The sequence below is a fragment of the Danio rerio genome, chromosome 9 (genome assembly GCF_052040795.2).
Source record: "Danio rerio strain M-AB ecotype USA chromosome 9, GRCz13ab, whole genome shotgun sequence".
Taxonomy (NCBI): domain Eukaryota; kingdom Metazoa; phylum Chordata; class Actinopteri; order Cypriniformes; family Danionidae; genus Danio; species Danio rerio.
Window position 1 is genome coordinate 36301559 of NC_141029.1, and position 16295 is coordinate 36317853.

The 16295-nt window shown below is 35.6% G+C and overlaps 2 protein-coding genes across 4 annotated transcripts in view; both read left to right on the forward strand.

Annotated features, from left to right (window-relative positions):
- The first annotated feature begins 805 nt into the window (after nucleotides 1-805).
- Nucleotides 806-4617, forward strand: si:ch211-218d20.15. 2 transcript variants are annotated; one of them, XM_087268152.1, is made up of 8 exons: nucleotides 806-1052; nucleotides 1148-1266; nucleotides 1335-1395; nucleotides 2950-3017; nucleotides 3094-3196; nucleotides 3628-3746; nucleotides 3848-3993; nucleotides 4071-4617. In XM_087268152.1, the coding sequence occupies exons 1-8, from the start codon at nucleotides 989-991 to the stop codon at nucleotides 4174-4176; spliced, it is 786 nt and encodes a 261-aa protein (XP_087124278.1). In that variant the 5' UTR covers nucleotides 806-988; the 3' UTR covers nucleotides 4177-4617. The 2 variants fall into 2 exon arrangements, with proteins under 2 accessions (XP_087124278.1, XP_087124279.1); XM_087268153.1 differs by having other exon boundaries at nucleotides 1148-1257.
- Nucleotides 4618-8087: 3470 nt separating this feature from the next.
- Nucleotides 8088-16295, forward strand: part of si:ch211-269e2.1 — a 50413-nt gene continuing 42205 nt past the window's right edge. Inside the window, exons 1-9 of one of the 2 annotated variants that reach the window (XM_087268137.1) lie at nucleotides 8088-8182; nucleotides 9805-9885; nucleotides 10028-10112; nucleotides 11756-11920; nucleotides 12475-12571; nucleotides 12740-12816; nucleotides 12897-12968; nucleotides 13490-13694; nucleotides 13781-13932. In XM_087268137.1, the coding sequence (XP_087124263.1) occupies nucleotides 9845-9885; nucleotides 10028-10112; nucleotides 11756-11920; nucleotides 12475-12571; nucleotides 12740-12816; nucleotides 12897-12968; nucleotides 13490-13694; nucleotides 13781-13932 (894 nt within the window). In that variant the 5' untranslated portion in view covers nucleotides 8088-8182; nucleotides 9805-9844. Of the gene's footprint in view, nucleotides 8183-8537; nucleotides 8660-9804; nucleotides 9886-10027; nucleotides 10113-11755; nucleotides 11921-12474; nucleotides 12572-12739; nucleotides 12817-12896; nucleotides 12969-13489; nucleotides 13695-13780; nucleotides 13933-16295 lie in introns of those variants that run through there. The other variant, XM_087268138.1, reaches the window with a different exon arrangement.

Below are 16295 nucleotides of genomic sequence, written 5' to 3' on the forward strand. Positions count from 1 at the left end.
ATCTTCCCTAACCATCACAGTAATGTAAAACAGTAATTATACAGAAAATTATTTACATTATTGATTGAATTGCTCAATAAATTACGCCCCTATCATGACAGTAATGTAAAACAGTAATTATACAGAGAATTATTCATATTATTTATTATTTTGCCCTATAAATTAATGCGTCTTCCCTAACTATCACAGTAATGTAAAACAGTAATTATACAGAGAATAATTTATATTATTAATAAAATAAAATTACGCCCCAACCATCACAGTACTGTAAAAACAGTAAATATACAAAGAATTATTCATATTATTTATTAAATTGTCCAATAAATTGTATTTTATTAACACCTTGACCCTACACCTCCCCCTCACAGTAATGTAAAAATATTAAATATTGTTGTACAGTGTCACAAAAATTGTGCAATATTGATGTATCTGCAGCTGTATCCCATCTAGACTTTACCTCAGAAATATGATGTAAAAATACCCTCATCCAATCGAATGTGATTGGTTCATCCGCAACAGCGCAGAAAAAAAAGAACGCGTTACCTCGTGAGAAATCCGTGCATAGCAGATTTAACTAGCGACAGGAAATAATATTTTATATACATAAATGCAACTCTGAAATCTTATAAAAGTCGATAAACTGAAAATTTATATAAATGTTATTTTGACTCCTCATTCCTGACTAATTACAAAACCGCAAAGCCCCGCCTATTCTTACACTTGTGTGATAAAAATGATCATTCTTCTGGTTTTATTCTATTTCGGTACCAGGTAATGCATTTGGTGGGTTCTTGTCGTTAACCACGCCTTTTATTTACATCTCAGTCCGCTGTGTGGATGAGCACCATGGACTATGAAGAAGAGAACCACTGTACGGGTCTCTTCGTAACGTCAGCGTGACAAACGCCGTTGATGGATGAATTAACCAGTAAATTCGGTGTTAATAATCATATGAATTTATGTCACTGGTTGGGTTATTACGGTGACGATGGCAGCAGTCAGTCTGACGGATCCGCTTTGCAAGCCTTATTCGTACAGTGCACATTTTAAAGGTAATTCCGATCTCTTCAGTAATGGACGCTTCATTCTTATGATCACAATCATCTGTCTGAATGTGCTTCATTTCTCGATTATTGAACGCTTACAGTGGAGGTGTGCCTGAGGAAACCGCTGATGCCCATCCATCTGAGCAGTGAGCAGGTGGCACTGGAGATGCTGTGTCTCTGCGGTCAGCTGGATCTGCTGATCAGAGCTCAGGTCCATCAGGTCAGAGACACATGATAAATACTGATATGCTATCTCCCAATATTCACATGTTTAATTTACGTCAGCAGAATCGGGAGCAGTTTAAACAGGATACAAGTCCTGTGGAGTCTGAATGCTTCCAAAGACAAGGTGAGCATAAAACTGCAAGAATATACTGCTCAAATAAAGGGAACACTTGGGAGTTAGATTGTGTTGTTTAAGTGTTGCCGTCATTTTATTTTTTTGAGCAGTATAATTTGTTTTTATTAAATTGGATGCACTAGAACTTTATTAGGTACTCTTCGCTAGGTTTAAACCTCTTTTGTCTTCAGAACTACTTTGATGTATTGTACCATAGATTCCCTAAGAAGCATTGATACGAGGCTCGATCCAGTCTTTTACGTCATCCACACCAAACTCTGAATTTACCATTTGAATGTTCCTGCAGAAATTAAGACTCAAGATCACACAACCTTTTTTACAATCTCTTATTGTCTAGTTTTGGTGTGCTTGTACGAGTTGTGGCCTCAGTTTGCAGTTTTTTAAGCTGACGGGAGAGTCACCAGTGTACTTTTGTTGCTTTTGCTCATCTGTTTCAAGGTTGGATTTGTTGTGCATTCAGAGATGCTTTGCTGCAGTCCTCTGATGTAACAAGTGGTTATCTGAGTTACTGTTCAAACCAGCAGGGGAGTAGCAGACATTTTAAAAGTGCGGGGGACAGCTGAATGAGATCCAAAAGTTACATTCATATAATTATTAATCACCTGTTTCTAAATGGTCATAGTAAGGGGGACGAATCCTTAAAAAGGCATTTTAACCACTCAATTACCCCTTATATCTGCATATCTTCTCTATTTTGGACAATTATTTGTAAATTATACAGTTGGATGTACTTGAAAAACACATAGATCAGTAATTTCTGAACATTCGTGCCACGTTCAAAGACACAATTCACTTTTCTATTCTTATGTAATTTAATTTTTTAACTTAAAGTGTTAGTTTATCAAAAAAATTTAATTATGATATTAATTACTCATTCTTGTGTCTTTTTGAACCCCTGAGACCTTTGTTCATCTTCAGAATACAAATTAAGATATATTAGGTGAACTCAGTCTGAAATATCTCTGACCCTACATAGACACCAAGGCTCCCGACTCATTCAAAGTCAAGAAAAATTCTCAAAACAGACTATAAATGTCTTCAGCAGTTCAATTGGAATATTATTAGGCTACTAGAATCATTTTGTGTGTGCAACAAACAAAAATAACTTTATTAAACACTTTAGAGGGTTACATATGTGCACAGTGCCCATGAATGTGCACGATATACTGACACTGAGGAAAAGAAATTGTTGAATAAAGTTGTTCATTTTATTTTATGTGCACACAAAAGCATTTTCATAACTTCATAATATTCTGATTGAACCACTGAAGGCATATGTTGTGTTTTGAGGATGATTTTTGGTTTCTTTCTATACTTTAAATGAGCCGTGAACTTTGCTGTATGTGAAGGTTGAGGGGCTCTCAGGTTTCACCTACAATATCTTGATTTTTGTTCTAAAGAGACACAGAGACCTTATAAGTTTGGAACAACATGAGAGTGATTAACCCTTTAAGCAGATTGTATGGACCACGTCAACATGCCCAACTGCATTAAAGTGGCCGGTAAGTGTATCTACAACAACTAAACTGGTTTTGTCAATAGGGGCTGAGATAATATATCAGATGAACCAGTGTCTTGAACATCTGTCAGACCCAGAGCTTCAGCTTGAGGTAACTAATCACTGGTTAATCATGATGCTTAACTTGATGTTTGCATGATGTATTCCTGTTTATTTCCATTTCTTAGGAGTATTTGGATACTTTAGGATTATCAACTTTGTTCCCTCGTGTGGAAGTTTATATGATACATGGCAGCCCTATTGACATGCTGGAAAGACCTCCTTCAGACGGTGAGATCACAGAACTGAAATAAATATGTAGAATGGTAGTTAGGCACATTTAATTCAGTGTCCAATGGCAAAAAACCTTACTTGGGTAATACATTGTTTATAGTATTCAGAAAGAAACTGGAAAGCAGATGTTTGATATTTGATATTTGACTAAAAGAAACAAGTAGTCTACTTTACCCAATGTTAATCTTATGTCTTGAGGTTAATTTGACATTTTTCAAAGTTTATTTGCCCCCAAAAATGTTAAAAAAAATTACAAGAATTACTCTAGGATGGTTAAATGTAATAAATCATGTTTTTATTAAATGGAAATGATAAAACACATTTAGGATACTTTAGAATTTAAGTAAAATCACTTTTTTAGGGATCAGTATGTTCTTTAAAACAGAATTAATTAACCAATTTGTCTTGGAACGATTGAATTCTTCCAGATTATTTTCCTCATATTGGGAAACTGAACCAACTGCTTGTTCTTAGTCAGCAGTTAGATGAAGATATGAAGCATCTGGGCAGTCATAAATACATTGCACATCAGCTCTCAGCAATTTATGTGAGTTAGTCAACTGAATTTTAATATATATATAATTTTATCCATCTGATCTTTCCATGAAAATCTGATTCTTGGTGCTATATTTGTTCTTTCTCCAACAGCAAGTGCTTATTTCTCTCAAAGACATTGTACCATTGTCCATCATAAGAAAGGATATTGAAGCCAATTTCAAGCAGTTGAAGATGTCTCTTTTGACAGAGGACGGGTCCAAGCAGGATCCTCAGCTGCCAGCACATCACATGAGCTGGTGAGAGTGATTTTGGTACCATTTGCTAGAATCACAACAAAGTAACACAGCATAAGTAACGCTTGCTTTTTTCACAGGGTGTCAGATTTAACCCAAAATGTCATATCAACAGTACTGTTGCTCTCAGAAGAGCTCATCGAAGAGCTTAATCCAGTCGTGGAATTTGTCTCTAATCTCTCATAACTGCTGGATCCTGAAGGGGATGGAGAAGAATGTTCACCAAAATTCACCAATTTTAGAGTGTTATTTGATTTATTCATCTGTATATAGACCACAAATAAGACTGTGATAATGTGATCCAGATATATTCGAAAGGTAAAGCAAACATTTTACATTCTGAGTTTGAAGACTTGTGACTAATTTATTAGATGCATTTAGATATTTTAGCATTGTTGACTCTCTGAGCTTTTATACAGTGTTTAAAAAAACTCTGTGCAATAATGTTTTTATGATGCATCTGTATACTTGAAGTGACTGTTGCACTTGTTCTTCTTATGATGGTGCTAGCATTGTTCATCTGCGTCTCACATATGATTTCTTATCTATTTCATCTATTTCATATGCCCATCTATTTCACATGTACAGTAACCAGCAAATTGACTCAAAATAAACACAGGCAAATGATCAGAGGTGCATATGGTCATTTAAAGTTATCAACAAATATATTTCAAAAAGTATTATATCACTAAAATACACAAAGAGTTCAAAACAATACACCTATCTGAGGGTGGCGCAGTGGGTGAGCACGGTGGTGCAGCGGGTAGCAAGAAGGTCACTTGTTCGAGCCTCGAGTGTTCGTGTGGGGTTTTTCTGGGTGTTCCAGTTTCCCCCATAGTCCAAAGACATGCAGTATTGATTATTTTGGTAAGCTAAATTGTTCGTAATGTATGTGTGTGAATGAGTTTGTATGGATGTTTCCCAGTGATGGGTTGCAGCTGGAAGCACATCTGCTGTGAAAAAAACTAATGCTGGATAAATTGGCGGTTCATTTTGCTTTGGCGGTCCCTGGTTAATACAAGAAAATAAATGAATGAAAAAATGAATGTTACTTGAGTTAGATATAATCTCGTTTGTGGGGTAGGTATTGTGTAATGCTTTTAAATGTAATTCTTTAACTTTGTCGGGAACGCAGAACCTGTAAGGTAAAAGCCAAAACTTTTTCCAGTTATTTTCTGTTAGAGAATTCCAAAGTAGTTTTCTTCTGTGAGTGATTCATTTTTCTTTGACTCAAACACATTTCGTATATTTTTGTTACTACATTTTAAGTCGTAAATGCATTTGTCTTCAACGAAAAACTTTGGTTGTTTTTTAGCAATCACTTGGTATGATCAAGTGGTATTTTATTAAATGAGCAAGGCCATTAGGTATGGACTTAAGCTTTGTATGAAATTCTTTATGGATAACAGGGAAATTATATTTGACCATAAAATCATCATATGAATAGAAGTTCTGTTGTGGATCAAGTAAATCACAAAAATAATATATTTTTTTATGCTAATTCTTATAAAAAAAATCGTTTTGTTCGGGAAACCGGAGCACCTGGAGGAAACCCACACAAAGGCAGGGAGAACACGCAAATTCCACACAGAAACGCCAGCTGAGCTGAGGTTCGATTCAGCGACCCAGCAACCTTCTTGCTGTGAGGCGACAGCACTACCTACTGCGCCACTGCGTCGCCTAATTGAAATTCAAAAAAAAAAAAAAAAAACATACAATATAAAACAAACAAATGGAAGACATTAATAATAGGAAACAAGGAAAATTTATAATAATAATAAATAATAAATTAAGATAAAAAACAAGGTACAGAGGCAAACTATCAAATTAAATACTATTTACAAAGTCCTTATAAAATTTCACAGTTTTTACACTTTTTAGCTGTAAATATTTTGTAAAGTAGTAATTAAACAATTTAAGTCACAAGGAAAATTCTGCAATTCAGGTAATGATGAAGAAAATTTAGATTTGAAAATATAATATTTACCCAATAAAGTAAATAAAATTGCCTATAAATTCTATGTTTTGTTTGTCATGAAAGACAAATTATATCACACATGGAAAAATCAATAATAAACTTACACTTTGATTTAAAAAAGACGAATAAATCAGACCAAAACACTAACATGTGGGCATTTGACAAAAAGGTGATCAATCAATTGGATACTTGAGTTACAGAAGACAAAATTTTAATTAGGTTTACCAAATTTAGATACAATCTCGTTGGCAGGGTAGATATTGTCTAACACTTTTAAATGTAATTCTTTAACTATGCTGGGAGCTCAAAATTTATAAGGTAAGAGCCAAGCTTTTACAATTAATTTGATATTTTAGAGAATTCCAATGAAATTCCTCCCTCAAAGTGATTTTGTTTTCATTTTTAACTTCCATTGTTAAACATATATAACATTACATCCAATAATAAATAATTAATAAATGGCCATTTGAATTAAATAATTGTAATGTAATGTAATGTAATGTGTATTTATATAGCGCATTTATTGTGTATGGCCATACACCCAAAGCGCTTCACAATCATGAGGGCTGGTCTCTCCACACCACCACCAGTGTGCAGCATCCACTTGGATGATGCGACGGCTGCCACAGGACAACGGCGCCAGTGCGCTCACCACACACCAGCTATTGGTGGAGTGGAGGGACAGTGATAGAGCCAATTCGGTGGAGAGGGGATGATTGGGAGGCCATGATCGTAAGGGCCGATAGAGGGACTTTGGCCAGGACACCGGGGTTACACCCCTGCTCTTTCACGAGAAGTGCCTTGGGATTTTTAATGACCACAGAGAGTCAGGACCTCGGTTTAACGTCTCATCCGAAAGACGGCGCCCATTGACAGTTTAGTGTCCCCTTCACTTTTACTGGGGCATTAGGACTCACACAGACCACAGGTTGAGCGCCCCCTGCTGGCCTCACTAACACCACTTCCAACAGCAACCTAGTGTTCCCTAGTGGTCTCCCATCCAGGTACTGACCAGGCTCAGCCCTGCTTAGCTTCAGTGAGTAACCGGTCTTGGGCTGCAGGGTGACATGGCTGTGGCTTCAAATAATTGACTAACAAGCAGAATATTTGCTTCAAACCAGCGTTGAAAGAAAAGAGATTTGTTTTCGTATAAAATATTTTGGTTATTCCAAATAAAATATTTGTGAGGAGAGATGCTGTGCTTGTATATTAGTGACCAGGCAAGAAGCAATTGCTGATGAAATTGAGATCATTAAAGCTGGTATTTTATAAACATTATAGTTACAGAGTAATAAGAAATTAAGCCCTCCAAATTTAGAAAATGTGTAATTTGGAATAAAGGTTTAGATTGAGGTTGGATTTTTAAGAATTTTTTTGCCCCATTTAATTTTGACCGTATTATTAAATGTACAGAAATCCAGCATAACAGATTCATTTTTTAAAACAAGAGATTCATTATTTTTTATTTATTTATTTTTTGTTGCGAAAAACAGTTGACAAGTTTGTAGCAATATTTGTTTACAATACAGAATATGAATTACATAGTCAATGAAAAAGAGATATGAGAGAGAAAGAGAGAAGAAAAAAAAGAATAAAGAACATGATCAACCATATTTTCCTGTTTTTTTTTTTGTTTTTTTTGCAAGAATTTAGTCATTATATACATTTGATTTCATTATCTAAAAATAAAAAAACATAATTAAAAAAAAAAACAAATTTATTAACAAACTGAAACATTCACATTACATGCCAGGGATCAAAACAGAAATGTATCTTTCAAACAGATCCACAGTTTTTACAGCTTTTTTGTTAGTACATTCGGAAATCAAAGACATATAAAGATTTAGATCTTCAAGAAAAATCTGAAAGAGAGGTTTATGCTTACAAAACTTACACTTGTGTATAAAATATTTGGCCAAAAATAAAATAAGATTAAATAAATAAAAAGCATCAGGATGTTCATTTTGATGATTATATCCTAAAATAACATTTTCATATTTTAACATAACATCAGGAATTATACCACTAAATATATCTAATACATTTTTCCAAAACATTTTGGTATATTATGTAGTATACCTCCAGTGGGCTGACGTCAGACGTAAAGCGCGCTCTCGTTGACGTGCACGCGAATATGTTGGACTGGGAGTATCCAAATCTATAGGTGCAGTGAGTTTTACATTAATCCTCCAATCCAGATGACGGCTGTCACTGGTAAGATTCCTCAGACTGTTTTTGCATAGCTGTCGTAGTATACATAATAAACAAACAATTCTAATGTAAACAGCTCAGCTAACACTTATCCTTTCTGTGCTTATGTTTTCAAGGTTCAATATTTAGGTCGTAGCAAACGTGTTTCTGTTCTAATTTTATAGATATCGTTTCGCACAGGTTTACACATTCGGATGAATGAAGCTGCATGAAGCTTTTGTTTCCAAATGACACGGTAGCAGAGAAAGGAGAGAATTCTGATTGACACTCAATGTAACCAATCAGGTTTTTGGTTTTGTTTTGTTGACGTGCATCTCAGCCAATGGCATACATGGCTATGGCATAGTAGTCTCTTGTCACTTCGTGTTTGTATTTTGGGAGTTTCCTGTGGTACATCTCGTGTCTCCAGCCAAACTCAAATGGAAAATGACCAACATTTGTTCCATTACAGTGGAAGTTAAGAAAATGTGGAAGTTTGGGGTGAAATTATAACATATATCATGTGCTGGCTTTATGTAGCTTCTTGTAGATATTTCGGAAAATCACTGTAACATAAGCTTTAATATCTGTGAATGTAAAACATGAAAACAAGCAGCTTTGTCAACTACATAGCATTACTGAATAGTGTATTTTATGAAGGTGTTCGAATATGCATGTGCTTTGAAAACAATTAGAGACTCCTTGAAAATTCTGAATAAAATGTTGATAGCTATTTGTTTAATTCTGTAATGGTTTGATAGCAAGTTTTCCAAATATCAAATTTGGGCCACAAAACCACTCATAAGTGTCAGTTTAAATGGATCTTTTTTTAAAATAATATGCATTACTAATTAAAATTTACTTTGCATGTGTTTACACTTGGAAATTTACAAAATATATTATATGCGTCATCTTAATGTTCTAGTTATTTTTGACATAAAAGAAAATAAAGTATCTTTGGCTATATGCAAGAGACCAGGTTTGAGGTCCATGGTCACATTTAGAGTGTTTTTCTGTTTTCAGGACATGACAGCAGCTAGTTAAATAACAGCGTGTTAAACAACTAGTTAACTAGTCTAAATAACAAATATTATTTGTGTTTGGGCTTTTGTGATTGAAAATGTGGGTCATTGTTGTCATTTTATGCTTTAAATTAACATCTTGGTTGCCCTATTGTACAGTTTAAGTCAAAATTATTAAACCCCCTGAATTATTACCACCTCTGTTCTTTTTTTCACAATTTCTGTTTAACGGAGAGAATTTTTTTTCAACACATTTCTAAACCTAATAGTTTTAATTACTCACTTTTAATTACTGATTTATTTTATCTTATAATAATATTTGACTAGATATTTTTCAAATCAATTCTATACAGCTTAAAGTGACATTTAAAGGCTTAACTAGGTTAATTAGGTTAACTTGGCAGGTTAGGGTAATTTGGCAAGATATTGTATGAAGATGGTTTGTTCTGTTGAAAAAATTATAGCTTAAGGGGGCTAATGATTTTGACCCTAAAATGTTTTTTTTTTAAATTTAAAACTGCTTTTATTTTAGCCAAAAATAAAACAAAGAAGATTTTCTCTAAAAGAAAAAAACTATTGTCACTTTTAATGGTCACAAAATTGTTTTCTTTTGTTGTAATTCAGAAGAGCATCAGTTCCTAGTCCAGCTATGATCTGAGAGGAGATGATAGCAGAACCAACTTTACTGTCCAGATCGGTGCAAAAGTGAGACTCGTGGAAGCTAGCTTGCATTTTCATCATAAAATCTGCATTTTTAGACTTTATACAGACTTATTATAAACTATTGTTAGATTATTGAAATATTATTATTTAACATGTGCTATGTGTCTTTGCATCCTGTTTTCAGAGAGAATTCAGTAGTTGATGTTTCTTCCTGTGGATCGGTGCATCACACCTCAAGTGAGAGAAATGAAAACCGCCAAAAGACTGTGGTAAGAACAGCTACTCCTTTCACTCTCAAAAACTAAACCCACAAAAATTTGTGTTTGCATTAGGGCTGTACAATATATCGGTTCAGCATCGAAATTGCAATGTGCGAATTCGCAATAGTCACATCGCAGGAACTGCAATGTTGAGTTGGGATTATTGTTGACAAGGAGCCAAAGTTCAGAACATAGTGGAGTCATTTAAAAGTTTAACCTTACAGTGAAAGTTTATTATTTGCATTTTTAAGGCTTGTGACCAAATTTAAGCCATCTGAGCAAAATAAATTAAATGTTTGTAGCTTAAATATTAATTATATATAATTAATTACAAAATTGGGCGGCATGGTGAATAAGTGGTTAGCCTCACAGCAAGAACCAGCTGGACCAGTCGGGATTTCTGTGTTTACATCTTCTACCTGTGTTCACATGGGTTTCCTCCAGGTGCTTCGGTTTCTCCCACAGTCCAAAGACATGCGGTATAGATAAATTTAAACACAATTGGGTTTGTGTAAATGTGAGAGTGTATGGGTGTTTCCCAGTACTGGTTTGCGGCTGGAAGGGCATGCGCGGCGTAAAACATATGCTGGAATAGTAGGCGGTTCGTTCCACTGTGGTGACCCCTTATAAATAAGGGATTAAGTCAAAGGAAAGTGAATGAATGAATGAATAATTACATAATGAAAACAATTTTGTATTCCATTATACAAGTATTTAGGTACAGAAACTGAATAATGAAATGTAAAATAACACTGTTTATAGTCATTGTATTAATAATTCAGTAAAATTATTCTTCATGAAACCTACCTGTGTTGTACATTTTCATGCCTAAATGCTTTAAACTCTATGCTTGAAATGCCTTTTTAAACACATGCAATTGATAAAGTTTCCCTCTGTTATGGTTATTCTTTGCAGTGACTCCACAAATCTCTTGTATTGTCAATTGATGTGCTGATCAACTAAAATCTCAACTCCACATTGCATATCTTGCGATGTGACTATTGTGAACACACACATGACACATTGTGATATGGGTGCTGAAATTATATTTTGTGCTGCCCCCCCCACTCCTCATTTCTCATAACTCAATTATAATAACTGATTTATTTTATCTTTGCCATGATGACAGCAAAAAATATTTGACTAGATATTTTTTCAAGACGCTTCTATACAGCTTAAAGTGTTCCTTAGGTTAACTAGGCAGGTTAGGGTAATTATGCAAGCTATTGTATCACAATGGTTTGTCCTATATACTATCGAAAACAAATATATCTTAGAGGAGGTAATAGTTTTGACCTTAAAATGTTTCTTAAAAAATTTAAAACTGCTTTTATTCTAGCCGAATTAAAACAAATAAGACTTTCTCCAGAAGAAAAAATATTATCAGACATACTGTGAAAATTTCCTTGCACTGTTAAACATCATTTGGAAAATATATTTATATAAAAAAATTATAAAAGTGGGTTTAATAATTCTTAATTCAACAGTAAATAAATCTCAGAAAAAAAAACATTTTAAATGTCTGTTTTTTTCTAGTGTCTTGCAGCCCTAGTTTGCATCTCATAGACTTTCGTTACTGCTCAACCAACACAATTTCTTATGGTAAGATTATTGGAAATCTGTAAATGTATTTCTTGTGTTTGTTTGTGCAGAGAGGAAAAAGGAAAGCCCGGGAATGCTCTGAGAATGCCAAAAGAAAGCATTCAAAGAGCAGTAATGGCAGCTTGGGCAGAGCAGAGAACGAACAGCTCAAAAATGGAGATGTGGAAGCCGTCACCCTGTTTGAAGTGGTCAGCATGGGCAGAAACGCCATGCAGGTATTAACACCTCTAAAAATCATACACAGAAAAGTTTTTAGGTCCTATAGATTTAAAAGGACATATTATGGTCATTTCTTACAAGATATAAAAGAAGTCTCTCATGACCCTAGAGTCTGTATGTAAAGTTTCATCTCAAAATAATGTTTTATAACTCTTTAATACTTCCCCTTTTATGCTTTGATCCTAATTGTGCAAGTTTTGTGACTGTCGCTTTAAATTTAAATAAGTGCTCCCAAGCTTTCTTCTCAAAATGCCTATGTGCCAGCATAGTGGCAGATTCAACAACAAGACTAATATTATATGCTAATTAGGGATTGTCACTAATGGGCGGGGCTTTCCCCATCTGAAAACATATATAATAACAGAATGTAAATCGAAGTGCTTTTTTAGACTGTTTTTATGAAGTGTGATTATAAAAATTTAAGTAAAACATTTTTACTATTAGAAGTGGGTCATAATCACAGACTGCTGCCACACAAACCCCTTGCAAAACTTATTTTGCTTTACCTCTTTAAACAAATCTATATGTCTATATGTTTGTTTTGTGAAAGGCTGTGGTGGACGACTGGATTGATGCATATACTGTAGACAGAGACACAGCACTGCTTGATCTCATCAGCTTCTTTATTCAGTGTTCAGGGTGCAAAGGCAAGTTTCACATTTTTGATACTCTCTTTTGTAAACAGATATCAAAACAATATTGATAGCTTAAATGGCAAGTTTGGATAGTCTTTGTTTCATTCTTTGTGGTTTGTTTTTGTTTTGTGTGTTTAGATGTTGTAGTTCAGGATGTGATTGTTGTTTGTGCTTTTGTAGGAATGGTTACAGCAGAGATGTTTCAGAGCAAACAGGGAACCGACGTCATGAGTAAAATGGTGGAGGATCTGGATGAGGTCAGACACCAAAGATGCTTATCTCTGAATGCTTTCCTATGGGATTTTTTCTTACTGATCTCTCTGCTTTTATATCACAGGACGCTGGTTTTCAATACAAGAAGTTCCTTGCTTTTCCGTGGATTTTAACTGTCACATGGCCACTTGATATGGTACGGTTCACGTCACTTCACATGATTTTGCAGATTATAACTATGAAGTGAAATTGATTGCTCTTTTTATTATTGGATCTCATGGAATAAATAATTTGACATCTGTATTATATTTGATGGGAAGCATGGTGGCGCAGGGGTAGCACAATCGCCTCACATTAATAAGGTCGCTGGTTCAAGCCCTGGCTCGGTCAGTTGGCATTTCTGTGTGGAGACACACACACACACACACACACACACACACTATGGACAGTTTTAGCTTACCCAATTCACCTATACCACATGTCTTTGGACTTGTGAAGGAATCCGGAGCACCCAGAGGAAACCCACGCGAACATGGGTAGAACATGCAAACTCTTTAATTTGACAGAAATGCCAACTTACCCAGCTGAGGCTTGAACTAGTGACCATCTTGCTGTGAGGCGAACGTGCTACCCACTGCGCCACTGCACCGCCTCCACTTTTGATCAATTTAATGTAAAGTATTAGTCAATATCTTAATTTTCTCCTTCCATTCTCAGGACAGTGGCGAGTATCCCCTCATCATGTCTGGCCTGTACTGGAAGAGATTTCGTTCACACTTCTGTGAGTTCATATCAGTGCTAGTGGCCCAGTGTCAGAGCTGTGTAATCTTCGACGGCTACCTCTTGAACACACTCATTTCACTGCTGACTGAGCTCTCCGATTCCAGAGTTCGGGCTTTCAGGCACACCTGTACGCTGGCAGGTAATTTTCCCCTAAACATAACCTCTCTTGAGCTGAACCACGCATATCCGGCTGATGTTTTGCCACTGTTATTTGTGTTTCTGCAGCAGTGAAGCTGCTCAGCGCTTTGGTGAACGTGGCTCTAAACCTCAGTGTCAGTGTTGATAACAGTCAGCGGTTGTATGAAGTCGAGCTGGCCAAGATGGCAAGCAAACGGGCTTCTCCGAGACTTGACAGGATTCAGAGAAAGATCAGTGAGGTTAGACTGTCATGGCAAGTTTGGTCACAAAGTTCAGTGTTTTTCGACAAAGTTGTTTTTGTACTAGAGCCCAAAACTGATGCTTGTCAAGCCCCAGGTGTGAGTTAAATTTGTTTTTTGTGAGTAAATATTTCTGCAGACACTCAAAAAAAAATTTTTCGCCACTCATTCATACTCATATAATAACTTAAAAGATGCCAGATTTTTTTTTGCCTTTTTTCAATCACCAGACTTTTATGAAGTGATAAACTAAAGGTGGAATGATCCCCACATCATGACACCCAAATATGAGGAACACATTGTGATATTTCTGTACAAGTAGCGGCTTTAAAAAGAGATCTTATGAGTTGTTTGCTAGATTATATATTTAATTTGAATTTAAATGGTTACTGTATGAAATACAGTATTAATGGTCTGTAATAAATATTTAATAGTAAAATCATCATCCATTGCTGGGTGTTGCAAAAAATGTCATACCCAATGTAGTTTAATAGTTGCACCATTTATTTATTATTCATAAAAATAGAGTTTTAAAAAACTTTACTAAATCTTGCTGTCATTATCATGTTACATGTACTTACTAAAGTAAATGATTCATTATAACATGCTGCTTACTCTAAACCAGTGGTACTCAATTCCGGTCCTCAGGCCCTGCCCTCTACATTTTGTATGTCTCTCTTATTTGACACACAGGCATCAGTTCATGGATCTCTCTGTTACAAGATGAGGATCTGAATCAGGTGTGTTAAGTAAGGAAGACATACAAAATGTGGAGGGTAGAGGGAGGGTGGAGGACTGGAATTGAGAATGTTACAACCAGCTCAAAATTGTAACATAAAAGAGACAATGCAGACCAGGTAAATTGATAGGAGAAATGGTCAGTGTGGTGGGCAAAGCGAGGCTTAATGAAACAATGAAACAGTCGAAGCAAATGTGTTGAAGCTTCGAAACGTTTCTAAACCGCGCTACAGTGACACCTAGTGGTCATGATTTTATGTATTGCACTGGAACAGCTACAGCAAAGAACAGTTGAGCAAATTGAGCTATTAAACCCTTTATAGCATTGGAACTTCAAGTAATTTTGTGGAGAGGTTAGGCTTCTTGACTACCATGCGGGGATAGTGGGTTCGAATCCAGGCTGATACAGCTATTTTGAAATGCCTTAATATCAGTTAAAAATGCTTTGTTCTTGTATCATTTTGTTTTAACATTGGTCTGACATCCGAATAAACACTTTGTGAATAAATATGTCTTGTTTTGGTCATAAAACAGGGTTGTTTCTAGATCAGACACCGTTATGGCCAGAAGTTAAGAATTTTTTATATTAAACCCATCACAGTACTGTAAAAATAATAATTATTGTTTTACAGTGTTACAAAAATGATGCTAAATTGATGGCGTATCCGCAGCTGTATCCTATCTAGACCACACCATAAAACAGAAACATGATTAAAATACATAAAATCATGATTTCGGAGCATTTGTACAAGTCGGGATTCGAACCCAAAAGTCATTTGAAGCACAGTAACAACGTGCACACGCACAGTCCACTAGGCTATACAAGATAGAAAGTTTTTCTGACCCTGTCAGTCAAATGCAGATTCTCCAGGTCTCAAAACGCTTCTGAACTGATTGATGCTCGCTTTAGTCACATGACCCGGGTGTTTCGGATCATGCTTCTTTGCAGTGTTCTGAAACACTGGCGCTTCGGGATCTCCACACTGTCGAAACGTCAGTTTCACGTCAGCCATCCCTAAAATAATTTACTAACAAAAGGTATAGTTAAAAAAAGTATTTAAAGCAATTAAAGTTTAGTATAAATGGAAATCGGTTGTGAAAAGTGTGTGCATGGTAGTGAACGGAGCTCATGATCTAAAACAGACATGTCCAAACTCGGTCCTGGAGGGCCGGTGTCCTGCAAAGTTTAGTTCCAACCCCAAACAGACACGTCCTGGGCTAGTTAATCAAGCTTTTACTAGGCTTTCTAGAAACATTGCAGGTGTGTTGAGGCAAGTTGGAGCTATAATCTGCAGTAAACCACTTATCTAAAATAATCAAAACGCCAGGCAGGGAGGTCTCGCTAATTAAGCTCTCTACTCATGTCGAGTGCTGGACTCTTTATCTATCTTTATCCTTACATCTAATGGGTCTCAGGTGTGATGACCCACCCACAAATCAGCAGACTCCACAAATCACAAAAGCACAACCAAAATAAACATGTCCCACATGGGACCTAACAAGAACCACTGCCCTAAACCAATCATAATGTACATAATGTTGAAGGTATAGTACAGCTAAATTCTGTGCATCATTTACTCACTTTTCACTTGTCACAAACCTGTTTGAATTTCTTTCTTTTGTTG

What these genes read in the sequence shown, in the direction of transcription:
- si:ch211-218d20.15 (XM_087268152.1), top strand. Translation starts at nt 989, where the DNA reads ATGGCAGCAGTCAGTCTGACGGATCCGCTTTGCAAGCCTTATTCGTAC. An exon ending in GTACAGTGCACATTTTAAAG is followed by an intron (nt 1,053 to 1,147) that starts GTAATTCCGATC and finishes GAACGCTTACAG; the next exon opens with TGGAGGTGTGCCTGAGGAAA. An exon ending in CCAGCACATCACATGAGCTG is followed by an intron (nt 3,994 to 4,070) that starts GTGAGAGTGATT and finishes CTTTTTTCACAG; the next exon opens with GGTGTCAGATTTAACCCAAA.